Below are 27,772 nucleotides of genomic sequence, written 5' to 3' on the forward strand. Positions count from 1 at the left end.
CAGTGAAGGTAAACTCATCGTCATCCTTAGTTCCTTTTCAGTATATTAATATGCTTGAACAGCATCTAAACTGAAGTCACTTGCACCCCAAATTAAAGAATAACCTCAACATTCTACAGTTTAACAGGTTTATTTGAAAGCGTCTGTTGCAGTGCTGAAAGCTGCTAAGCACTGGCTGCAATTCATCACTGGAGATGGCAAATAACCTTGGCACAAACCCAGCTGGTACAGGCCAATCCATGTCAGTTTAACTGAAGACCAGATAAATCCAAGAAACATGAGCAATGACAAAAATAAAGCCTTTAAATTTTATTTTTCTGTTAATTTAATTAGTTAAACTAGGTAAGTTTTGGTGGATTTGGAGACCTCTCTGATGTAAATGTTTAAATTTACCCAACACGTGGAAGAACATTTTGTATTGTGGGTTCTGCTTCGGATCCCTTCCCCAAGAGGATGAGTCTGAGGATTGCAATGAAGAAGAATTTAAAGAGAACTTAGTCCAAACTTTGTTAAGGATGTGCCTTCTGAGGATGCGTCACCATATCTTCACCAGTGTTGATTTTGCATTTGAGACCAAAACATTGAGCCAGACCTTTTTTTTGAGACTGTGTGGCGTTAATACGTATGATGAAATCCGACACCGCTGACTTAAACTATCATTTCAGGATGCACAGGGCGATTCGCAACAAACATGCACCATATTTAGCATGCTGATGTTTTCTCCTGCCTCAGTAATGATACTTCTTTTAATTTTAACAAAGAAAAAGTATCTTACATAGTGCAGCTTTAATTAACAATACACATGCTTCCTTATTACTAGAACGTATTAATGAACTTGTCAGATGTTTAATCTTAAAATATACCACTCTCTGATATAAAAAGCTGCCATCAATAATATTAATCTGAAAAGCTCAAGATTTTTTCCCCCAGCAACAAGGACCTCTTATGCTGTTTCAGTAAAACTATGAAATTAAGAGGCTTTTTTGGCAGATATTATGCCTGTTAATATGACCAGACCATGAGTCAAGGATATAAAACTAATCACTCAAATTAAATTTAGATTCTTGCTTTGCACCCAATGAATATTCATATTCATTCACCACAACAGTATTTACATATCGCCGCTGTCCAATAAAAAACACGTATCTATTTTTTTCTCGATTATTATTTTTCTACATCAATTCAACACACCAGCTGTCCTTTACGTTGTGTGGAAATTTTATGATAAATGGACAAATAGAAATGCTCCAAAATCACTTGGAATAAAGCCTCTTTACATTAACTTACACAGAGATAAGAGTGTTTTTGCCTTCTCTTGTAAAGTCACTATTTTTGAGATACTTGTTTTTCTTTGGACAGCAACGATATACAGGTCAGGGTGATTTCAGTGTCCTGCGCCATTTTCTTATTCCAAATCATGAAGACAAAAACAAAAAAAAAACAGATGAGACAGAGATGGGTTTGTGTTCTGTTTATGTAAATTGTTTGAGAAAAATATATCATTTTTCAAAGATTCAAAACACATTCATGACCCCTGGGCCTTGGCTTTGCAGGTTTGGCAGTTTGGCTACAACGTTGGAATACAGTATTTCCCCCCCCAAACAATGACACATTCTGCTTCCATAGAACAAGTTTCCACAGTACAGCAACACTTTCAGGGGACAGTGGTCGACTTCCTGAAGCAAAACCATGTAAAACAGAGTGACGTACAAACTCTGAACATACTCTCTGAATACTAATGAATATCTTACATCGTATTTGGGGATCTTAAACCGAAACAGTTTACACTCTCATGGAAGGAACAATCATTCACACCCTGTACAATTCAGATCAAATTAAAAAAGGAATTAAAAAGAAAAAAAAAAAATCTCAAACAAAACATCAGCTTTTCAAGTATAATAACTTACAGTCTTCAAACAAAAACATAACACAAACAATAACAATCCCTCATTTACATACTGTGCTGTTTTAACCAGTCATCTGTTTCATCAAAAGAATTTCTTAGCTGCTGCTTCCTGTTGGCTTCTGCAGAGAGAAACAGAGAGAAAGAAAATCAGAGAAAAAGAGTCACAAAGTCTCTTCAGTAATTTGCTGTTTTCAGAACTTTTTTTAAATATGCTCAGATTTGAATATTTTAAAGCTCAGATTTTTTTCTTTTGTGTAATATATTCACCACCATCATGAAAAATTATTTCAATTTTTATCTGATTTTTTAAAAAAATCTGCATAATTTATATATTTATATAGTAAACCTATTTACAGTTGTATGCAAAAGTTTGGGGCGCCCTGCTCAAATTTCACATTTTGTTGACTTTCTATGTGAAAATAAGTGAACACATCCTATAAAGTGAACACACCACTCCACAATGTAATGCATAATTATTGTCTAGTAAGTACTGAGTAGTTAGCCTAATTAGAGAAAAAGCCGTTCTTCAGTCACGTCCTTAACAATGCATCCTTTTTACTTTACTGGCTGTGTTTACAGACAAAGATTTTTGCCAATCCGGTTAAATACATTCTGATTATAGATGAAGGCTGAGGTGTTTATATTAAACTCTACTCAACGATCTGACGGGAAATCTCTGTTAAAATTCACACAAGTAATCCGATCCAAAATTACATGCATACATAGAGAACCACTTAGTGTAGACATTACCATGACAATGAGCATCACCTGAGTCCAGTCAGAGTGAGACGAGTAGCAGTGAGCAGTGCTTGTGTTTTTAATTAAAATGATGTCAGACTCAGGAAAACGTCCTTCACATGTCCTTATTAAAGAAGGGCGAGAGGAAGACGTCGTGTTCTGAGACATGTAAGCTGGACGTCCGTCCCACCGCCGTCTTTTAAAGATCAGAGCATAAACTTCGTCTCCTCTGCAGACCAGTTTCTGCTCCGCCATGTTGAACATTATAAATTTCGCTATGACTTAAACACACGTGCAGAACGTACTTCAACTTTCTGATTGGGAATGTAATCAGATACAGGTGTTTACACGACTATTATTCTTCTATTTAATGGATTATTTACAGGATTATCCACCTCGTTCAATCGGATAGAAATTGTATTCCGAATGGCCTCAATCGGACTAGTCTATTCCGACTAAAGTGTATTCATGGACATATTCTATTCAAATTGAGCCATTAGTCAGATTATTAACGGATTATCAGGCTGCATGTAAACGTGGCTACTGTTTATTTGCTGAATTTAACATATTGGGGAAAAATACAAAATAGAACGTTTGCAAATTTTATGTTTTTTTTTTCTAGTATGTTAAACCCAGCAAATAAACAGAAATTGTGCACTAAAATGTTTAGAAAAAGGCCATATGAAGTGTTACATTATGTTTTTTTGTAAAAGATGTGTTGTTTGGTGTGATGATTTTTTTTCCCACTTAAAAAAAAATCAACAAAACATGACTGGGGTGACTATATAGTAAAAGTGTCCATTTCTTAAAATAAATAATAATAATAAAAAAAGTAGGAAGAAAAAAATCTGAGCTATAGTTATATCTATTTACACTGTTTCAGAGTAAAAACTGATTCTGTACCACCTGAAAAAACCCAACTTCTTACGTATTTCATCTAAAAAATGTAAAATGAATTCAGAAAAACGTTACTAACTTGTACATGAAATAGCCGAGAAACAGGAGAGTTTGAATGACCACGACAACAACAAAGTGTGCCATGGTGAGGCAGGCTGGTAAGGGCGGGAGTTCTGGACATTTTGGCTTTTCTGCTGGACCCTGCACACGACAGAACAAGAACAAAATAAAAAATAACAGATCACTCACCTCATCACACAACATACTACACGTTTAAAATCTCAGCAACAGTCAAACTTCAATTTTTTTTCCATTAAAAGTTTCATTACAGGAACAGTTCAGTCAAGAAAGCTAATGCTGTTAGTAATAAATAAAAACAGAGGGCCAACTTTTAGCAAAATGCAAGATAATTAGAGCTTCAAGCTTTCGTTCACTGTTAGTCACATCACTGATGAATTACTGGTAAACCTCCAATCATAAGTGTGAGCTCACCGCGTTTTTCTGGATGATGTGCTCGATGTTCCTCTTGACAACGTGCAGATGTTCTTTGATGTCGTTGAAGTGTTGGACGGTCTCGTATGAGCCTAAACCTCCAGTGTTTCCCTGCTGTCCCACAGCCAGCTGCTTTACTGAGGCTGAAAACGTGTTCCTGAAAAACACACACAGACGCAAACGTTACTACAGTCAACTCTGCGTCATAAGGCAGTCGCACCGTGATGCTGATAGAGTATCAACACAGATAACATTCGACATAGAAAACAGTCATGTCTCTACATCCAATCATTTTGATTTTAGTTTTTTAAATTAAATTAATGAGCTTCGTTTCTGCAAATTTTATTTCTGTCTAGTTATGTTTACAATACTGTGTAAGGCTCCCTTTGGTGTAATTTTAAGAGAATTAAAATTACAACAATGTCAGGGCGGTAAGACATTCTTTCAGCACAGGGCTGTACTGGGCCGTGCATCATTTAATATTTTTATTTGATCAATATTATTAGTGTAGTATTAGTGTAGTAGTTGTTCTTGCAACTAAAATGGTAAATATATCAACCTCTGTTATGTCTCATTGGTTGCTTTTTTTGACGCTGACCGTTAGTAAAGTAAAAAAACTATCATGGCAACAAACCCATAAAAAAAAATTATATATTTTATATTAACAGAAGACCAGAAAATAAGTTGTACCAAGACCAAAAAAGGCATCATTCTATCAAAAACAAAATATGGACTCACTGGAAAAGTGGATGCTAATGGCTCAAATCCACTGTGGTATAGAGAGACGCTTGTGAATGAGGCTGTGAAACCATCCATTTACCTCATTATTTGGAGACAAAACATCCTTCAACTGCAGTGAAACACTCGTCCCTGCCTTTTTGTCAGTCTGCCACTTTTGTTCCGTGTTAAAATATTTTACCTTGCTGCTAGTTAACTGAAAATAATTCATGTTTGTGAGATTGCAGTGTGACTACTGTCTGCTTTGTTGCATCACTTAATCATGTAACTTGTGGATATTTATGTCTGAAACTACAACTGAAAATGGTTTAAGGCATGTAAGCATTTGGCTATGAAGCCAAGAAGAACGTTAGGGTAGTTAAACCAATTAAAACCATATTCGGTGTATGTGCCGTTTTAGGTCAGCGCCATATCATTGCGTTCCATCCTTATCGGCATTGGCTGACCGTGCTAACAACGTGTATCCACCTCACAAAATGATGATCTCTAGTATAAAGAGAAGGATCATCAATTCAGAAGCACAAATTACTCACAGAAAACCAGTTTTATTCTGTTTTAAGAGTCATGTTTTTTACCCTTTGAGCAAAATAGATTTAGGAGAACAGGACTAACTCAGGTAGCTCAATTTTCACAAATGAATAGACAAACATCTGGATGTTAGTTCAAGCCTAAAACAGGAGAAACTTAAAAACAGCTTTTGGTTTGGGACAGCAAGCTGAAACCTGAGCCTTCACTCACTTCGGCATCAGAAAGACCTAGTAAACACAAGTGTGATGCTATTTTTGTAATGCTAATTGGATTGCTTCCATATATCATTAGCAACATTATCTTTTTTCTGATTGAACTGTTCCTTCCACAGAGCCTCTGTTCTGCTGCTGAAAGAGTAAAAGGCGCTTTCGCCCCTAGTGGTCGAGGAGTGTCACTGCAGGCAAGCGCTCGTGTCCCCAATTACACTGTCAAATGACAGCGGCCAACTTCTTCTGACATCAAATTCCTAATCTTAATATTACAGTGAATTGTCCCGATCTAATCTCTTAATCCTACTCTTCTTAATGCTCCCAAAAGGCCATATATCCCTCAATTTCACCACGAAATGAAATTACCCTGCAACGAAGGCAGCAATGACTGCTAAATTAATCCCTCTAAAACCATGTTCCTCCCCTTAAACATATTTCACATGATTAAGACATACCCATTCAGACAGAGACAGGAGTCTTTCGCTAGCATGCTTTCATTTTATGATGCTTGATATTACCAAGAGTCTTAAAACGATCATTAAATATGGAAATTTCTAGTTTTACACATTCACACATGCAAAAGTTTGGGCACACCTGGTCAAATTCCATGTTGTTGCTTTTATATGATAAAGTAAGTTAAAACATCCTAAACAATATACACTTTTGCATATTTTAACAGGCAACTGTTTATTTGCTGACTAACATATTGAAAAAAAAAAAAAATATGTCCAATATGTTAAAATCGGATAAATAAAAAGAAACTGTGCATTGAAATGTTTAGAAAAATGCCATATTTAATGCCATATATGTGTAGTTAGTTATATAAGCAGGATGAAACATTCTGCTTATTTCATGCCTAAAATGAGCGCAGAAAATGGAAAAAAGTGACGTAGGATAGAAGATTAGGCAACAATAACCACTAAATAAATAGGACAGCTGGTCTGAACTTATTCATGTCAAACAAAAGAGATCAAGACAACAGACAAGTGTCTAAAACTCCTAAAAAATAAATGACTCTTCCTTCCAAACATCCTCATACAAGAAAACAAAGATTTTCCAAAATATTGCACAATGAAAATGAGCCGAAGTACAAATATTAAGTCTACTGTTCTTAAATACACTATAAAAACTCAGTGCAAACTGATGCACATTAACTCCTTGGATGAGCATTAAAAGAGCAAAAATAAATAAAGAAATAAATAAAGGAGGGGCTTAACCTTTTAATCAAGAACACATCTTCAAATTAAGATCATGTCTCTGATTAAATTACATTTTTCTTGCCGCGAGTCGTCAAACCTCATTCTAACGAGTCGTCTTAAGGAGGCTGAGACGATTAGTGAGATATTAAAAAGATGGGTCGAGAAAATGAAAGCGGACGCTAAGTCATAAGCGCGGCCTCTTTGGGGAATCGCAGAGACAAGAAAGCAATCAGAAGCATGTACGTCCCCGTGTATGAAGGATATATTTAAAGACTGTCGTCTAATCCGCTAAGGATGAACGCCGCTAAGATGCCGCCTTTTCTTCCAGAAACACACGGCGCGGCCCCTCGGCGGCTGGCGCTAAGCGGAGGTCCGTACCCAAACAAAATCAAATTTGTTTCTCAAGGGGGAACAAAAATCATTAGACACAAATCTCCCTTAAGCGACAAAGTGAACGTTTATTAAACCCTTCATCTAATCTTTATCTACTCCAAATGACCTATATATTGGGCGAAAGCCTTGTTGTCCCCAGCAAGTAATTTTGCTGGACTAACAGGGGTCAATAAATTAATTCACCCTTCAGAGAAAAAGTCAAGGCCTTTTTTTTTTTATCATCTATAAGATGATTCAGATCAGGGGAGTTTTTTTTTGTCTAAGGACAAAATAGAGCATCGGTTAACACAACAAGGAGCGCAACACGGAGTGGATTAACCCAAATGAGCAAAACCATGACACTGATTACTAATGACTATTGGATTATGCTCTCAGGTACATGTGCTGGTGTGAATAGCTGAGCAGATCAGATGGGAATCAGGAAGAGTCATTAAAAGGCAGCTGCAGCATTGCCAGACATTACATCTGTGCCTATGCACAACACAGAGACACGAGGGCTGGACGATATACAGTTTGTTAATCGTTATTGCAATATTGACATTTGCAATACTGATATCTCAGAAGGCTGTGATATGCAAATATGTCTCTAAATCAATGGGTTGTACTGTGTGCTGTGACCAATCACAGTTCCAGACCAGCATTTCTGTGATGTTTGGAAGCATCAAGGTATTCATGTAATTAAGGATGCGCCAATATGGGAATTGTGGGCTGATGCAGACATCAATTTTTTTTTTTTTTTACATACAAAGCTGTACACAAAAGTTTGAACATGACTGGCCAAATGAGGTTTTGTTGATTTTCTAAGTAAAAATAAGTTAACACAGTTAACGTCTACAGAAAACACACATAAATAACATTTTCTGCTAATTTTTGTGCACAACTTCTATTCACTTGCTGAGTTTAACATATTGGAAAAAATAACAGCAAATATAAAAATGTGCCATAACTTTTGCACATCACGTCCTTTTTTCTAACATGTTAAATTCAGCAAATAAACAGTAATTGTGCATTAAAATGTGTAGAAGTGTGTTCTCTGCAGAGGATGTGTTCACTTATTTTCACTTCAAATCAACAAAATATGTAGCTTTACCATCAGCGCCCAAACTTTGCATACGGCTGTATCCACCAATGCCGATAAACATTTATAAAATGTAGAAATCGAGACTACTGGGACGTCTGTAGTGTTAAAAACGCAGCAAAATGGGAAAAAAGACATTTGACTCTTCTGGAGTACAATAAATACATTGAATATTGGTTCAATATATTAGTCAAGTCTAAACATCTGTATGATGTCAAAAAGTTTTTTTTTTTAAGGAAATTATCTTCAGACACCCACATTACTCTGATAATCATGTATCACTAGATGTAATCTGACAAGTGTTAATTATTTTGGTCAAAGTAATACAGGTCAATGTCCTGCTGTTGATTCAATCGTGCTTTTTTTATGTTTTGCAAGTTATCACTGAAAATACAAAACCACAATATGGACATTTGTTAATTAAGTGCAGCACAGACAGGAACAGTTTCACAAAACTTCATATAGGTAGGCTTGTTTGTATGAATACTTAGATGACTGAATATAATTTAGGCTGAAAACATCATCAAAGTAGTCATTCATTACCTCAGACCTTCTTTATTTACTGCACTATACTTTCAGTCAGTTTGAAAAAGTCACTGTAGTAAGTCTGTAACTTACGATTTTTAGAGTTCATTACAGTTGGTGACCAATACATACAAAAAACACATCCTAATCTACTAATCTCAGCCACGAACAAAGACCCAAAATCTTATAAAAACCACAACAACAAGGTTTAACAGTCTGTATAGTTTGATCATAGGAGAATTAAGGAGTTGTGGCTTCAGTCTTTGTTCTCACTAATCCTCGATTTTCACAGTTAAGGAGTTTTAGATGCAGAATTTCTGAGTCTAATCTCAGGGTAATATTAAAATCTCCCATTGTTTAATATTTTGTTATTGTAGCCTGATCCAGAGTGACTACACCTTCACTCTGAACACCAGCCACACAACAACACTTTAACACGTCATTATTCGGTCATATAATGACTTCTTCACAATGGCACCAAGTCATCTTCACAATGGCACCAAGTCATGATGTTTAATCTGGATTAACCGAGCAAGCTTATCAGATCATAAGAATAATTTGACTGGAATTGGACACATTATACTTACAGCTGAATATTAACATTTTAATTTTCCCTTTAATCCCCTTCCAGTTCAGCGCATCTCTACAGAGCTAACTAGAAACACCCACCATTTTCAGGCAGTTTAAATTGCTAACAGCAATTATAACATTTTAAAGTTTGCAATAAAGACATAATAGATAAAAGGCAAGAAAATATGTTTTCTAGGAGATGGAATAAATATAGATTTGATACTCAGAATCACGTCAGGCCAATATTAGCTGGATATCATATAACTTCTTTATGTTTTTGTACAAAATTTGGTCCCACTTTATTTGGATAGTCCTCTATAGATGATCTACAGATACATTAATTATTACCAAAATGTTCTGGTAATAGTTGATTAGCAACAACATTAAGGTAAGGGTTAGGTTTAAGAGTAGGTGTGGGTTTTGCCTTAAGGTTAGGTTTAGGGACAGATTTAATAGAATCTCTTTAATGCAACTTCATGTTCAGTTGCATTTAATAGATGTTTAGTTGAATGGTAGTTAAAGACACTGACAATCTAGAGTTGCATAACATAACCAGAGTAAAAGGGGTCACTTAACAACAGGACCATACAGTCTACTGTTAGCATAAGAGCAAACGAGTAGCAATAGTATTATATGAGAAGTACAACTCCTTTATTTTAAATTATTTATTAGTTTCATTCATTTTCTGCAAAAAAAGCTGAAAATGGAAATAAAGCTGTGACTTTGTGTCACTCATGTTAGTTATGTATTTCTTCTTGCAGGCTAGTAGACAACTTGAGCAATTTGAACATGATACCAAAGGTGGGCGATATGGCAAAAATATCATATGATACACGGTATCAATATTTTGACACAGAAACAAAATGCACTATCAGTGCTACATTTACGCCGCCATCCAAAGCTTTGGGTATTTTAGTAACATTTCACATACCATGCTAAAAATAATTAAACAAAACTAATTATGCTCCATTTATATTCAGTAGTTTTGTGTTCTTTAACTACTCAACATCCACGATATGCTCCGAAAAGTATATTATCACAATGACATAATTTATCAGGATAAAGTATCATCATATTGCCCACCTCAACATGATACTGTTCTGAAGGTCATCTTAAGTAAAGTGCTTCAATTAAAAAAAAAGCTCAATTTAAAGCTAAGCAATCTTAAAGAAAACAAATATCAAACTGATATCAGTATCGGACAATACTGTATCTGACTCCGTGTCAGAGGAGACAAACTGGTTTCATGCTGTCGCCAATTCATTCTTTTAGCATAACCACTGCTAATTAGTTTATGAAAATATTACAAAGTGATTCTAAAGTAAAATCAATCTTCTATTATAACAGAGGACAATAAAAAAGATGCATAAACAACTGTAGAGAAAAACCTGCAGACAGCACTGAAAGGTAAACAGGTCAGGTCAGGCAGACATCTAAGAACAGAAGCTTCTAAACTAGCACTGTATACTCATAACCAAAACACAGCAAGGGGTCGCAGGTCAAACCTCCACAAATAGAGGCTTTAGAGAAGAGATACGGCTGTTGCCCGGTGGGGGACAGTGGGGTACATGTACAGGGCAGGTGGGGGAGCTGTGTGATTGAGAGGTTTCCATCAATGGCCTCGTAAGGAGGATTTTGCTTAAGAAAATGACTACCAGTAGATTACTGGCCTCTGACACCTAGGCTGCTGGATTTTACTCAGATTGGACAGAGATTTACTCACGTTGCCCTGGATTCCACTTGTTTGTTCTGGAATATGAGGTTTACAGGCCTGTTTAACAAACACAGGGCAAGCACAGACTGACAACACGGAGGAGCTCACCTCAGGTCGTCCAGGTTACGCAGGACCTCCTGCTGTGTGGAGATTACAGTGTCCATTTCCTGACTCGGCGCCTGAAACAACAGATTACCTCACTATTCAGGACAAACCATGGGTATGAAGTGGGGTTTGTAAAGAAGAAAATAATCAGAACTAAAATTAATTAATTCTGTATTTATTCAGGGATACACTGTGCCAATTCATCATTAAATGATCAAGTAACATGTTAATGCAACAGATATGGCTCCAAAGGGATCGGACTGGCCAGTGTTCATGACCTTTGTATCTGTTTTAAAGGAATTTGACTAAGAATCAAACTTACACACAAATATAGTTTGCTTAAGTTTTGCACTGGAGCTTCAAGTCTAATGTAGCTCGTGTTGCATGATGCTAATTTATGGGGTATATGCTACCTTTAGTGCAAACCTCATAGCTTCAGGGCAAAACTAAGGTTAGAAGACATTCTGGACCATCTACACCTTACTGACCACTTTTTAAAGCAGTTAAAGGGCCACTCTGGCCAAAATAACCATCATTACATCTGTTACAAACATATCTAACTTTCCTCTGAAAGTGGTTCAGCAGCAGTCTCTAAAATGAGATTTCCTGGTTTGAAGACTAGAAAAACCTTCTGATGTATGTTTGAAACGTTTCACTAGCTGGTTAATTCTTCATTCGAATTATCCTTTAACATAAAAGTCTGATGACCAATGGAAAATGAATTGCAGATGGATAAAAACATGAAGACATGCAAAATTGTGGATCACTGTCAAAACCACTAAGACTATGGGGTGAAACGGAGCTTTGCAGACTGCTACACAAAAATAAAAAATAATATTAAATGCTAGTTTTAGGCTGGAATGCCCCATAACTTTGAATAAATAAACTCATATTGATTTTATAACTGAATTAACCTATAAACCCATTCTGTTCGTAATTAATACTAATACTGTGAGGATTAGATTACACTGGTTCCAGTCCTACCTGGCCTGACTGGGCTCCGCGTTTGGAAACTTCCTCCGTGATGACGGAAACATAACGGCGCTGTTCGTCTAGGATCATGGCCAGCTGCCGGTTCAGCTGTTTGATCTCCATGTGGATGCGGTTCTGTCCCTCGAACACCTGACGGAGCTCGCGATCGCTCACACTCTCGTAAAGGTCCTCCACTGAACAAAGCAAAGCACGGTTCACAGCGAACTCATGACAGGTAATACAGACACAGATACAGAGTCGGGCTGGGCAATATTACAATATTTTACATATCGCCGCTGTCCACAGGAAAACAAGCATCTCCAAAATGGTAACTTCACAGGAAAGTGGGCAAAAAGTTTTACCTTTAAATGTAAGTCAGTGTGAAGATAAGTCAGTATTTTATTCCAAGTAATTTTAGAGCATTGCTACTGGTCTATTCAGCCCCCATGTTCAAATGATGAAGAAAACTTAAAATCGACAAAAATGGAGATGCATGTTTTTCTCTGGGCAGCGATGATATTCTGAGGGGGGTTAAAAAAAAATAAAATAAAATAAATAAATAAATAAATAAATAAAAATCATCTCCACTTATACTAATAAATTATTTCCATCTATGCAACCCAAATTTGGCATAATACTATGGCAGTGCACTTACTGAACTTAATGCTCTGCAACAATCCACTGTTAACAATTCTAGGTTAATAAAAGTATGCAAATATTATTTAATATTATTTGACAATTATGCCCTATTTCTTTTCTAACTCCCTTTCAACATGGGTGATTATCACCTGTCAAAGACAGGCATCCAATTATTTGTCACAGATTTATCACAGATAATCAATTAAACTTAATGATTCAGTCACCAAGTTTCGCTAGGACAGTAACAAGGTGTGTTGAGCAAGCAGACCTGAACTTCAGGAACTTTGCGCTTCCGTATAAATTGCCTTTATTCCTCCTCATTTTGCCTGGTTCAACCAGCTCTCTTTTCAAAATCTTTTCTTTCTTAAAGTTCTTTACACTCAACAGTAATTTTCCCCCAAATATCTACAGCATGTTTAGTAAGAAGGGCATTCTAGTGTTGTAATAGGCAGATTTCAAGTTAGAATTGGTGGGGCACTCACGGGGCTGCCCCTGGACATCAGGGTGCTCCTTCTGGAACTCCTCTTTTTTTTTGTCCAGCTCTTGTTGGAAGTTCTGGAATTCCTCCTGGTACTTGTCCTGCTCCTCTTTAGGAATCTCTTGTTCGGGTGGGGGCTTCACACACACAGAAAGAAACAAAACACGCATTCAAAACTCTGCGGAGGCCTGCTGCACCGCACACACTCCTACTCCAATTACGCCGCACAAAAGAATGAAGTAATTGGCGAACACTTATGAAATAAGTATGGAGGGTTCTTTGTTAACTTCACTTAAGTGTTTGTGTGTGTGGACGGTGAAAAAAAACATGTACCAGTTCTTGTCCAGGCTCAGTTAACCTGAACAGCAGGAATGATAAGACATCATGGTCATCTGGAGAAAAACAATAACAAAATATTAAAATAAAATGCCTCATGAGATTCAACTGAGAACATTTTTCAAGCGTTATAATGTCTGGTGCAAGTGTGAGGAATACAAAGCACCCCTACTCCCTGCGGTTATATGGTTGTGATAATCTGATATTCACAGTAATACATGACTTTCAATGTAACATGGCTTAAAGGCCATTTTTAGTCGCTCAACTAAGACGTTTGGTGCCCAAATTTATCTTCTTCAGTTTAGAACAGGAATGATGAGGCTAGACCTCAATAGTCACTCGAATAGCCCAAATAGTTTCTGTAAAAATACATCACCAAAACTTTTCAATCTGCTTAAACTGCATCCGACTCTACATTAAGATTGCACAAACTTGTTGATGTGTTTTAGGACACAGTCTGACTTAAAGTAAACCATAAAAATGAACAAAACTGCAGGCAGCCGCTTTAGTCTGTGTTCGCAAGCCATCTCAGGAGTCGGAGGGCTGATCTAGAATCAATATTTGTGATAATAACCAATGTGGAGGAATCAAATCCATCTGATCAATCCCGCTTTGTGAAGACCAGCTCCTGTTTGTGTTAAATAGCTGCTTTTAGTAGTGAAGATTTGCTCATTTTAATTGTTGGTTTAAAACACAGTAAGTCATGCTGTGTTCTAAACCACACAGACACATGTTTACAAGCTTAATGAAGTCCTGGATGAGGTTTGAGAAATCTCTTGGGGATGTATTTTAACAAAAATCATTTGGGTGACCACTGCCTTCTAGTGTTTGTTAGGAACGTAATCCTTGTAGCTCCACCCCTAAACCAAAGAAGCAACACCAAACGTCTGACTGACTACATCTGGGGTACGTGGGAAACTAGGGAAATCTGATTTTTTGCCTAACTATTCCTTTCAAAATCTCAAAGCATGAACAGAATTGTGGGAAAGGTTTCAGGCGGCCCTGACCTGCTAGTCCTCCTGTGGCGGCTGAGATGCCAAAGTACCCAGTGGATGGAATGATCATGTTGTCCACTTTGGTACAGAACTCATAATCCTCCTTCTCGGGGGTGAAACCGTTATTGATCTGAACCTGAGGGCAAAGAGAGCAGTGGTTTTCATCTAGAGAACAAGGACAGGTCGTAGTACCAAAGATGTTCTGTCCCATATTAAATTTAGTCAAGATAGCCTAGGCAGCCAATCACTTTGAAAAGCTGCAGGAAAAAGTGCAACTCTAAATGGATATATTTACTTTTTTTGTGGACTAATTTATTGAAATGCCAATTTTATAGTGTCTTAAATGCACTACTGTTGCATCTAGCAAAGTGGGCAATAAAGGCTTCCTCGTCTTTGAATGCACTGTTACTGTTAAGTGTGTAACAGGCGGACACTTTAAATGTTGTACTCGGTTAGATTAACTCTGTTGGGGAAAGGTGACCAGCTTAACTGTAGCTGAATACACAGGCACTGACAAGTGGCTGTACAAGTGGCTGTTGCAGCTCCACATTCACATTTAAAACGCTTTCTTTTAAAACTCTTAAATTTCTGAAAACATGTCTACTGCAGGTTTATGGCACATCTACAACAGTGGTGTAATTAGTGCAATGTTCACAAGTCAACTTTTTCAAGTCTGAACCTAGTCTAGAGTATTTAGTAATAAACTGCAGTTAAACAATTTACAGATTTTTTTTTTGTTGACTGTGTTTTATGTACCAAAAACAGTCATATTTTACTTTTGCAAGTTCATCTTCTTTATCCCTTAGAATTAAACATGCTGTTTTTTACTGTGCTTTTAAGAATGATATATGTAAATGACTTCTGTTTTGATTGGCTGCCCTGTATTGTGCCTCATTCAAAAAGCAGTCCAGGCCGAAAAGCTCTTATAATGTCAGTATATATAGGGGGTGCTAAACTAGCCCTTAGTGTCTATAAATGGAGTGTATGGACTGGAGAGTGAATGGTATGTTTTGAAACTTTAATAACTGCTTGCTAACTAAATTAAACACTTTTGTTTAGGAAAATGAGACCCTTCCATGATATGAGCCCTTTAATTGCTAACACATATATTTGTATATTATTATATATATGCTACTATATTATTTATACAGAATAAACTTCAATGCACAGGGTGCAGCCTTGCTTTATGGCATCAGTTACAGCATTCAGTCTGATGTGACCCTGGCTACACACACACACACACACACACACACACACACACACACACACACACACACACACACAAAGACAAAGGCCAGAAATGGCAATTTGAGAGTCACTAACTGAAGTCTCTCTGGCCAGTCTGGTAAGTAGCCTTAACAAAGATCAGAATTAGATCAGGCTTAATATAATAAATAAATAAATAAATAATATTGATCTACAATAGGCCCTGATGAGCTCCGATACGGATCTTTCAGACTGGACCAGGGACATCAGTATTTAGCACAGCACAGTTCATTTGACATAGAAATTAATTTAGACATCTCTGAAAGACAGTCAGTTTTTGCAGTATTGCTGCTCTTTAAGATCAAACCAGTTCACAGCAATGTTGGCCTGTCAACACTCAGAAACCTAGGAATTATTTTGTTTTCTCTGTATAGTTTCACTTTTCTTTTCTGTCTTGGAGACAAAAAGAACTCACCCTCTGCCACTCACCATTAATGTTTTTTTGTAATATGTGATTTTGGCACGGATGGGATAGGGCTTATTCCGGAAGTCCCTAAGGCACGTACCCAGAGCCTGGGTTGACCCATCACTGAAGAGAGGAACAACACAAAAAAAAACACCATTTAAACACTTAAACAAATAACCATGTCTCATAAAATCTGTTTCCAACTTGTTTTCACACAGAAGCCATTCATGGAAAACAAACAGGGGTTTAAATAATAATAAATAAAAAAAATCCTCCTAATTCATAACTGAGTTAAGTGTTTAAAATTACTAATAGAAATCAATATTGCAAATTAGCACCTAAAGCATTTTTCTCCAGGAAGGGCTGCAGAACATATCATTTGTTAATCACTATTGTGATAATATAATAATGTGTAGTACTGCTATCACAGAAGGATGCAATATGCAAATTAGCCTCTAACCAATCACAGTGTTTTTACTGCTGTACACATCCTGACCAATCACAGTTCCAAAAGGTTTCTGTGGGTGTTTTGATGAATAAAGGTATTAACACAACTTAACAAAAGTATTGTTTGGTCACAACAATACAGACCTGTCATTAACCACATCACATTATTGATTCACCAATGAGTTTTAATATAGTGCAAGAAATAGCACAATCATAATCTGCAATATAACCACAATATAATATGTTGCCCATATCATAAAGCACTAGCTCCAGAGTGTTGGTTTATGTCCATGTTGGATTTTGAAGTACATGTTGACACACGTGTTCTGTAATGGCTCTTCTGGTTTGCAGAGGACATTTAACACTTTCACTCACCACACGACAAACAGAAGACGAGGGGATTTACTCCTCATTCCCGTAAATAACCATGTACTAATCCCTACTGAACTCTTGCAGTGACCAACAGTGACGTCATGAAGGAGAGAATGTTTACTTACTTCTGATGGTCATAAACAAGTTTTCCATTGTTCCCCACCACGATGACCGCTGGGTTATTTTTCTACAATAGCAAGGTCACGCAGACAAAAACATAATCTGCATTTAGTCTCCAGAGGATTAACAAAGCATACTTTAAAGAGGTGGTTTGATGTTTATTTCTCAACAGAAGCATTAAAAAATATGCCTATTATAATTCCTGATCCACACATTTTTAGCTATTTGTAAATAAAAAGAAACAAACAATAAACAAACAGTGGTTAACCTTGACATGCATAAATAACAACTCACTGCCTTTCTCCGTTCATGGATAACAGTTCTTTTATAAGAAAACAGGGCTATTATTTATTTATTTATTTTTTTTATTACTCTCGACTTATTGCGCAGCGTCCTTGGGTAACATGAAAAGTGCTTACAATAACAACCATAAGGATAACTCATAAATGTTATGTTAATATTGTTATTGATTTATTTAATCTATTATCAGCAAAAATAATAATGTTAAATGTTTACACCAACCTTTCCATCATTGTCAAACGAGTCAAAGAAAATTCCCACACCATTCCACTGGTCAGCAGCACCATAAACTGGACCTTCCAGCCCCTGAGCAGCAGTGAACCATATGGCCTACGTTGGGGGGGCAGACAAATAATTAGTAAGTGGTGCTTCAGGATGGAGTACAACAGGCCACAACTGAGAACCTCTACAACATGCTCTGCCCTGTCCTCTTTAAATAGCCATAGTAAGGAAAAATACAGCTCCTCCTAAGACGAATTACAGTACCTTATTACTGAGTGAGGCACGTTTGACAGAAAAATGCCAGTTCAGAAACCAAATTACAGCTGTGGTAGAACCTTAAACACATACTGTAGCAGTCTCACAGTTGTAATCACACTCATATACTTTTGTAGGTGACCAAGATGTAGTAAATGTAAGCAGCAGGGCATGAAGGGAGAGAACAGCTACATATAGAAACACTTACTATATGTGGAACAATAGGAAAAGTAAAAAAAAAACCAACTATTCAACTTTTATCAGATGGTTTTGTTATCAAAGAGAACATTAAAAGCTGTTTAAGATCATGCAGACAAACCACATGACCCGGTGAAGGAAATCAGAAACACTAAATCTTTTTGGAGGGTTTGACTCTATTCATCATCAGTCAGTTTCTGACCACAGGGCCTCTGCTGTCCATATCTTGGTGGTGGATCATTCTCAGCACAGCAGTGACACTGACATGGTAGTGTGTTGATATAACAGACAGAGTGTATGTGTCACTTTTTAGATAAGATCTAAACACATCCAGCTCGAATGATGGAGGGCTAGAGGATGACTCACACAATTGCACACCACCAGATGGGCTACAGTCTCTAACTGTACACCAACAAGGCGGAGAGGTTTCTAATTAAGTGGCCAGTATATGTACATTTGGTCAGTCATATCATACTTTGTGTCTCAGCAGGTTCACTTTAAAATAGAAGACAGTCACAGCTTCTATAATGTTTTCTCTTACCAGTCCGTCTGCACCCGTCCTTCCTCGGCCGGACACACGGAATGCCACCTCTGCCTCCCAGTGCTCGAAGCTGACCGGAGTTTTGGTCCATACTGAACCCTTCTGGCTCCGCAGGGAGGGTGTGATCCGGATCTGATCCGCACTGGGAATGGCACCTAGAATTCAGGGAAACACAGCAGACTGAATACATCATCTACAGAGCAGTTGCCTACATTTACAGAAGCCTTAGTGCAGCAGTTTCCAACCCTCGTCTCAGAGGTGCATCTGATTCAGCCAAATAAAAACTTCTGAAGAAGTTAATTAGCGGGAGAGGGTGTGGCAGGTTGTGGTCAGAGATAGACGCTGCAGGGAAAGCAGATCTTTTTACACTAACTTACAATATAAGTTAAGAATGTTTTTGCTTTCTCTTGCAAAGTCCTCCTTTTGGAGATAATTGTTTTTGTTGGACTGCTACAATATTAATGAATGAAAATATAAAGAAGAAAGTCATTAGACCTTTAATCAGCTCAATCAATGTGCTTAGAAAATATTACATCAGGATAAAGGCCGGCATCCGTAAAACCCCAAACAAACAAACAAAAAAAATATCATATGGTAAGATATATGGTATTAATAAGAATGCTGAAAGGTTGCAGCTGAACAAAATGATGTTTGTAGAAAGTTTGTTGTGGCATTTTTTCAGCTGGATAAACAAAAAACTAATCAAAGCCCTCAAATAATCATCAGCTGACACCATGAGCTGACTCAAGCAGAGAATCAGTGGTTGGGATGTAACCAGTCATTCAGTGGTTGAGTGGTTTTATATAAAATGGTTAATTGTAGAGAAATTTACTGACTCAGATTTGGTTACAGTGGTGGTGATAGGAACCAGGGGGAACAACATCAACACAAATACAGCCATTTTATTTACTATCCAAAATATCCAGTGAACCTGGATATGTGATTTTGATGATATGTGAATAGAGGTATATCTGGTTTATGGTTAGAGGTATATAGAGGTATATAGTTTTCTTTGGGGACTATCTTGCATCACAACATACTGCATGTACCCCTCCACCATGAATGGCTTTTAAGAAATGTGTTTTAGGCCAAAACTGTACCTCAAAACTATGCCTTTGTTTACATCTTGATGATTTAATTACACATGCGTTTTTTAAAAATAGTAGAATTCCTCTTTAAGTGTGGTTTAAAAAAAAATACACTAGACCAGCTGAACTAGCTGAGCTTAGACTGGCTGTTTTAAGATCTGCAGTAGGTGAACCTCATTTTCAGACAAATCTTAACACAGACTCTCTCGCAACAAAGGATCTTTCTTGTCAAAGTGAACAAGAATTATGGGTTTAACAGGCACTTCAGCCTAAATTAAGAAGCAACAGTTGCCAGATCCGCTCTAAACATGCTTACTCGTCTCCTACGACAGCGCAGCGGTAGTTAACTGAGATAAATTGAGATTTCTCGGTCTGAAGTCCTGAAAAACTCCCTTCTGATGATGTATCTTAAAGACGGGAGGAAGTCTGAAAAAACTACAGTCGCATTACTGGTGTTTATCAGCCTCTAAATCATTGGCTTTGTTAGTAGTCATAACTTCTGTGTCACTGTGGGTGGGAAGTGGGGGGGGGATCCCCAGTGGTTGTATGACGTGTTTCTGCAGTGCATGTTGGGCACTGTAGTCACAGAACATTGATGGATGAAAATACAAAAAATACACAAAATGGTGAGGGCTAAGAAACTCACGAGGTGCAGGAGTGATGCTAAGCAAATCTATAGAATATTACATTACAAATTACTTAATAAACGCTAGTTTTGTGCTGAAATTCCAAATGGATGCAGTTTCAGTGTTTAGCACACCAGATTCAACCAACCAGAGCATTGTTTCTAGAGCATCTTCAAGCACTTCATGAGCGTCACAGCTGTGTAATCACCACATTCATCACAATGCTTAAGAGTTTTATGAGAAAAGAGAATGTAACAGGCTACAAAAGTCTGGAAAAGAAAAAATAATAAATAATGCTCAAGTCAGCTGCAGGCCCACAGCATTTGGAAGTGTGCCAGATGTCTGAGTACTGACACTGACGTTCAAACCAAGGCTGCATGTTACAAAAAACTGAAATAAATGTGCAAGATTAATGCACACATAGAAATACATTATGAAATTTTAACAAATATGACATTGTTATCATCTAAACAGACTCAGGAGAAGAACTACTCGGCCTGCGTTAGTGCGACCGCGGCTTCCGTGATAACACTGACCTTTGGTCTACTTGCATGCTGATACAGATTTTCTTTAACTCTTTTCAGGCAAAAATGCTATCAGGGCTAACAGTGAATGAAAGCAAACAGTCACCAGCTACCACCATGTAAACCATCATGTGACCTGCTAGCTTGATTTTACAGTGAACTATGTCTTCAAAGCTATTCCAATAAATGTCAATGAGTTTTAAGTCTATAGTTTTGTTCAGGACTGCGGCACAAAGGCCCAGCATTCAGCTCTGTTGACGAGAACTAGATCATGTGACGAGTCTAGACAGGCCGATTTAAACTGCTCCAATCTTTGATCTTCAAACACTGCAGCTGTGTGGAAAATCACTCTGAAAACTCAAACAGCTCCTGGACAAACATTTAAAAAAGGCTTTAACAGCTCAGAGAATTCCTTATAACTAGTTGAACTACAGGTGAAACCGTGATCGTTCTAGTTATGACTTGAAAGCAGGACTTCACTGAACTACATTCTTTAAATAGCTGCCAAGCTCTTCCTAATATCAGTCATTGTGATTGGAGATATTACAACCACTTAAGAGGCGGATAAAACCGATCAAGTACGTGACTCACTGTCTCCTGCCCAGTATTAAGCAAAGAGGCACTTTAAAGTTGGAGAAGAGCCTGTGTGGGGTGTTATTCTGGACTGGTGCGGTTTAGAAAATGGTGAAATCACTATAAACTTAAAGGGGAACTCCACCGATTTCCCAAAATTTCTGTATAGCTGAACGGTTAACATGTCAACAAAGTCAATCAGAGTGGTTTGGTGTGAAATGCTCTGTTCTAGAGAAACTTACAGAGTCAGAATTGTTCACAGTGGTAGTGATAGGAACCAGACGTCCACCTCTAAAAGCTCCCTCACAAAGTTATTATGTGAAACTGTTATGACTGCTCACCCTGATGTCTGCGACATTGTTTTATGGTGGTTTTGTGATAAAGTTTTCATCTAAAACGCACTTTAATCTATTTATTTTATCCCATTCATGGTGAAGGGGTATATGAAGTGTGTTCTAAGGTAAAACTGCCCCCCCCCCAAAAAACTATTTTTTCAGATTGACCACTATTTTACCAGCATCTACATTACATATAAAAACTCAGAAGGCGTGTAGGTTCACTGGTGGTTTTGGATAGTAAATAAAATGGCTATATTTGTTTTGTAGACATCATGTTCTGGTTCCTCTAACAATCACTGTAAAGACATCTGAGTCTGTAAGTTTCTCTACAAAAGAATTGCACATTCATATCAGACTGCTCTGAATGACTTTGCTCTCAACCACTGAATTACATAGAAATTTAAAAAAAAATCGGTGGAATTCCCCTTCAAGTGTGAGTGGTATTAAACCTACTAGACTGCAGCATTTTTATGCAATGAGGTGCATCAGACTGGTCAAGCTGGTCTCTTTTCTCTTTCGTAATGTGAGCGCATTGTTGAAAGAACCGAAACTTCATAGTCGGGTTGGGCTATATGATGATGTTTTATCATTTTCACAATAAATTCTGTCATAATACACTTTTCTGCTCTTATACTGTTTCTACTTTCATATGGTCAGTACTTCTAGAACACCGAACAACTACATTACAGCGGAATTCCACCAATTTTTCAAAATTTTAGTGGAATTAAAATGTTTCTAGAGAAAGTCTGAATATATCACAGTGGTGGAGAATGGAACCAGACGTCTAAAGAGTCCAAAGCGCCCTCACAGAAAGCGTGTGTTGTGCTGGTCTGAGTGGATCAGACACAGCAGTGCTGCTGGAGTTTTTGAACACCTCAGGGTCACTGCTGGACTGAGAATAGTCCACCAACCAAAAATATCCAGCCAACAGCGTCCTGTGACCACTGATGAAGGACTGGAGGATGACCAACACAAACTGTGCAGCAGCAGATGAGCTATCGCCTCTGACTTTACATCTACAAGGTGGACCGACAAGGTAGGAGTGTCTAATAGAGTGGACACAATGTTTAAAAACTCCAGCAGCACTGCTGTGTCTGATCCACTTGTACCAGCACAACACACACTAACACGACAACACTACGTCAGGTTACTACAGTGCTGAGAATGATCCACCACCCAAATAGTACCTGCTCTGTGAGGGTCCTTTAGGGGTCCTGACCACTGAAGAACAGTGTAAACAGGGGACAAAGTATGCAGAGAAGCAGACGGACTACAGTCTGTGATTCTATAACTACAATGCTCACCTATATAGTAAGTGGAGCTGATTAAATACGCACTGAGGGTAGAAACGAGGAGGTGGTTTTAATGTTATGGCTGATCGGCGTATAACAAAAAAGAAAAGACAATTAAATCGTTAATCGCAAATGTTTACATGACGATTAACCATCAGCTAAAATTTCACAATTGTGACAGCCCCATATCACCCATCTTCACTCTACAGCATCTACACCAAGATGCTGATGAGCGACTAGAACATCAGGGTATTGATAAGCAGCATGCGCAAGCATCTGCAGCATTACTGATAACAGTACGTTTACAGGCAGGATGTTGATTAGTAGTGCATACAGGCACCTCCACCTGGTTCTTTGTAAAGAGCAAGCATGAAGATAACAAGACCCCCGTCCCACCACCGCCTTTTAAAGTTCAAAGCACAAACTTCGTCTCCTCTACAAACCAGTTTCTGTTTCCCACCATCTTGAACGTGTTAAACTTTCGCTATGTACTGAGTGAAGACAGAGCACTGATCTGCACTGTTAGGGCAGTAATTGCGAGGTTAAGTTGCCTTGTCTGTAAAAAGCACCCAGTGAGATGTTTTTCGAGAGGTTATTGATTATGCAGTGGTGTCAGCCAGATTACCGATCAGTACAGCTGTGCTGAGTGAAACAGGAATACTCATCTCCACTAACAGGGCAATACTTATAAAGTTTGAAGCATTTGGTTGGTAAGAAAGATGCGTAATTTGCCTCAGTGAGCGATGAGACGGTATCAACTGGTATCAATCGATAACTGATCAATGCAGCAGTGCTGAATGAAAGAGACTCCTCATCAACACTGAGTAATAATAACACATTTTTCTTTAGTTTGTCTCAGCAGACAGTAAAACGATATAAGAGGTTATTGATAATAGGTCTCAGTGAGGTTACTAATCACAGCTGTGCTGAGTGAAGAGGGAACACTCAGCTCCACTAATGGGGCAATACTTAAAGTCTGAAGCACTTCGTCAGTAAAAAGACGTGTTTTTTGCCCCAGTGAGTGATCAGATGGTATCACGAAGTTATTGATCATCAGTAGGAGTCTCAGTGATTGAGTTATTGATCAGTGCAGCAGGGCTGAATGAGGAGAGATACTCATCAATGCTATTACAGTAATAATAACTACGTTAAAGATATTTTTGTGTAGTTTGTCTCAGCAGGCAGTAGAATGGTACAAAGATGTTATTGATAATCAGCTCGTGTAAGAGTCTCAGTGTGGTTATTGATCAGTACAGCTGTGCTGAGTGAAGAAGGATCACTCAGCTCCACTAACAGAGCAACACTTATAGATGTTTAAAGCATCTTGTCAGTAAAAAGCTGTGTAATATACCCAGCGAATGAGATGGTATAACGAGCTCACTGATAATCTGCGCGTGTAAATCACAGTGATTGAGTTATGTGAGTTATTGATCAGTGCAGCAGTGCTGAGTGAGGAGAGATACTCATCAACACAGAGGAATAATAAGTAAGTTAAACACATTTTTGTAGTTTTCTTCAGCAGACAGTAAAATAATATAAATAGGTTATTGATAATCAGCTCGTGTCAGTCTCAGTGAGGTTACTAATCAATATAGCTGTGCTGAGTGAGTGAGTGGGTGAGTGAGGGAAGTGGCCCCCCCGTAGCCCCGGCACTTACTCCCCGTGTGAACCCAGAAGGGGATGCTCCCGTCCCGACTCAGGTGGGGGCCCTTGAAGCTGTGTTTGTACTCAAAGCGCCGGTGAGGCGCGTCCCCGCCGCTGCCTCGCGTCTCCTGCAGCACCGCGCACACACACAACACCACCGCCGCTACCAGCGCGCGCGCCGCCATCTTTACACTCACTAGCTCACTGCTGACGCAGCGCTTCCTGCGCGCGGCACCACGGGAAAGCGCGAGAGAAGCCAACAGGGCGCGCGCTTATTGGTCCACGCAAGGAGTACGCGCTCCGGATACTCATAAATATTCATCAGGCGAAGGCTTCTACGTCATCAGGTAAACACTCATATGTAATTGACGATCTATTTTTTAATTTTAAAAAAGTGAAATATATTTAATAAATAATATATTTTACTTATATGGATATTTTTTTGTGTACGCTACGTAATATAAAATGATAATTATAATGATGATTATAAATTCAGTGAAATATTATGCAAATGAAGCAAATACAGTCCCTTTAGGAATTTGTGGAGGTTTTTTTTTAGACCACAGATAAATGTAAAACAAACAAACAAACAAGCAAACAAATCACATATTTAACAAATAAGCTACTTACATATATGTGTATATATATATATATATATATATATATATATATATATATACACACACACACAATTTAGTTACCAAAAAACTTAAAAATACAGAATTTAATGAGTTAAATAGTCTAAATAGTTTAAAAATAGTATTAAAGTATGTCTTATTGGGTCTCATAGGGTAAGTTTCTCAGAGGCCAAATCAAAGGCCAAATTTGGGCACTTTGGGCAGCCCTTTAAAAGCACATAGCACATAAAATACCTACATAACAAAAAGTCTTAAGATGAGTATAAGAGTATAATGAGTATAATATTTAGCACCTGTCCATAAAACGGCTCATTTCTACTAATTATTAATGACGCTAGTAGCAGTTTGAATGAAATACTTTTTACAAACAAACAAACAAACCATAACGAAACAAGTAAATAAATAAATACACTTTTAAAAATCATCATTTTGGCCATGCACATAAATCACGCTCTTGTAAACTGGCATATCTGTGGCCGTTAGTTTGTCCAGGTCTGCCTATAAGCCTCCTGTGCTGACAGTGTGGCTCAGGAATTTCACTGCGAACTGTGAAGTCTTGCTGTTATTGTCTCTGTAACATGTTGTGGATTTTGTTCTTAGGTAAGAACAAAATCTACACACACTCAAGAGCACAAAGGTATTGGTAAATGAGGCCCAGTGTGTTTGAATGTAAAATGCTTCTCAAAAGCCTCACACTCTTTTTGCCAATTTTTATTTATTTATTTATTTGCCTTTAGCCGTGGCCTACCAACTAAACAAAACTGTCAGTTTGCATGCAGTGGCAGTGAAATAAAATGTGCATTAGTCACTGGTAATGTTTCTAGTTACAACAGTGAAGTTCAAGGCTTTTGTCACTGTGTCAAAATGTCCACTATCCTGCTTAAGACAGATAAAGGCACTTAAATAACAGCATCGCTCTCAGAACAAAACTTTGGCTCTCCATTTTTTACACAACTGTGTTGCAATTAATGATAAATGGATCAACAAAAATGGTCCAGAATTACTTGAAAAAAATCTTGTTCCTTAATTTCCTTTCACACTTAAGAATATTTCGTTCTTTCTCCTGTAAAGTTACCATTTTGGAGACTTTACCATTCAATAATTTATCAGCATCCTCATTAAAGGGGCTTTTTGTGGCCTCAACATATGGTGCTTTTTTGGCTATTGACACCAGCAGTGGATTCAGCATATAATGGTGTGGTCAGGCCACAAAAAGGCCAAATCTCCTCTGTGAAACTTACATAACTTTTTACTTTGTTTTATCTGACTGTACTGCTATTTTACTCGGTCACTGCCAAAACTCAGTCACTGTTGGATCCTCCCACATCGGGCCTCATTCACCAAACGTTCTTAAGGAGAATCTTTTTCTTAAAACCCACTTATGCAATTTTCATGACGATTCTGACATTCACCAGTGTTTTCTTATTTGGGATTTGTTCTTAGGTAAGAGCAGATTCTACACACTCAAAGGCACAAAGGTGAGAACAGTTCTGCGCTTTAAGAACACATCATGAGCCTGACTTTTTCTTAGGACCTTTCTCAAGAACAAATTTTAGAAAAAAACGTAGGAAGATATTGGTTAATAAGGTCCAATGACAGTAAGCATTCCCCCATATTTGTACAAAATAACTCAGTGACCAGAGAATCAAGCATTTGCAGTGGCCATCTCACTCCTAAAACACAGGGAAAACGTCTGGAGAAAACCTAAATAGCAGAGTCTTGGTCCAGCAGAAATCCCTAAGAACATGAGGAAGAACCACTGAGAGGAACCAAGACGCGAAAGGAGAAACTCTCTGAGAGCATGAGAAAGAACTACTGAGAGACTCATAAATGTTTTTATGGGGTCCTGGGAGGGTTAAATATCTGGCAGAGATCTGGCTGACTGTGCGAAATATATTTTGAGGAAAGGCCTCAGATCCCTTGCTATATGTATACCTGCCTCAATAAACTTTTTAGCGGAAGACTCATCTTGATAAACAGGTTAAATTAAGGGATCTTTTAGAGAAAAAGATCATGCAAGCTAAACTTTTCTTTTAGTACTGATAAAGAAAATATTTGATAATCAAGTAAATTTTACCAAAATTTGTGCCAGTTTTTATGAACGACTGCTTTTCTAACCATTTCCTGCATCTCCTGACTTGGCTAATACTACACAATTAACCAACAGACAGCTAATATAACACAATGTGAGCTTCTTATCCGGCTAGCGAGCCTGTAATTAGCTTTCATGAGCACAGGCTGTATGAAGCCTACGATGCAGGGTTGCCATTCTGCGTTTGTCACTCTGACCAAAGATCAGGTCCCTGCACCAGAAACCCTGTTATAACTGCTGTAACATAAAGAACCTGGCTGATCTCAGGACAGTCTTACCTGACCCCCGTTTGGAGGTGGTCACACCAGAATGAGTCAT

At 37.9% G+C, this 27,772-nt stretch overlaps 1 protein-coding gene across 1 annotated transcript; it reads right to left on the reverse strand.

Annotated features, from left to right (window-relative positions):
* Positions 1 to 1,456: 1,456 nt before the first annotated feature.
* Positions 1,457 to 27,772, reverse strand: lman1 (lectin, mannose-binding, 1). Its single transcript, XM_036588853.1, is given in 14 exon segments — positions 1,457 to 2,025; positions 3,621 to 3,742; positions 4,034 to 4,190; positions 11,096 to 11,166; positions 12,077 to 12,258; positions 13,186 to 13,318; positions 13,515 to 13,573; positions 14,525 to 14,648; positions 16,208 to 16,307; positions 17,129 to 17,190; positions 17,646 to 17,753; positions 18,640 to 18,794; positions 24,738 to 25,031; positions 27,733 to 27,772. Coding segments are annotated over 14 exon segments (1,644 nt in total). The 3' UTR covers positions 1,457 to 1,988.

Source organism: Colossoma macropomum, unplaced genomic scaffold, assembly GCF_904425465.1.
Source record: "Colossoma macropomum unplaced genomic scaffold, Colossoma_macropomum, whole genome shotgun sequence".
NCBI lineage: Eukaryota > Metazoa > Chordata > Actinopteri > Characiformes > Serrasalmidae > Colossoma > Colossoma macropomum.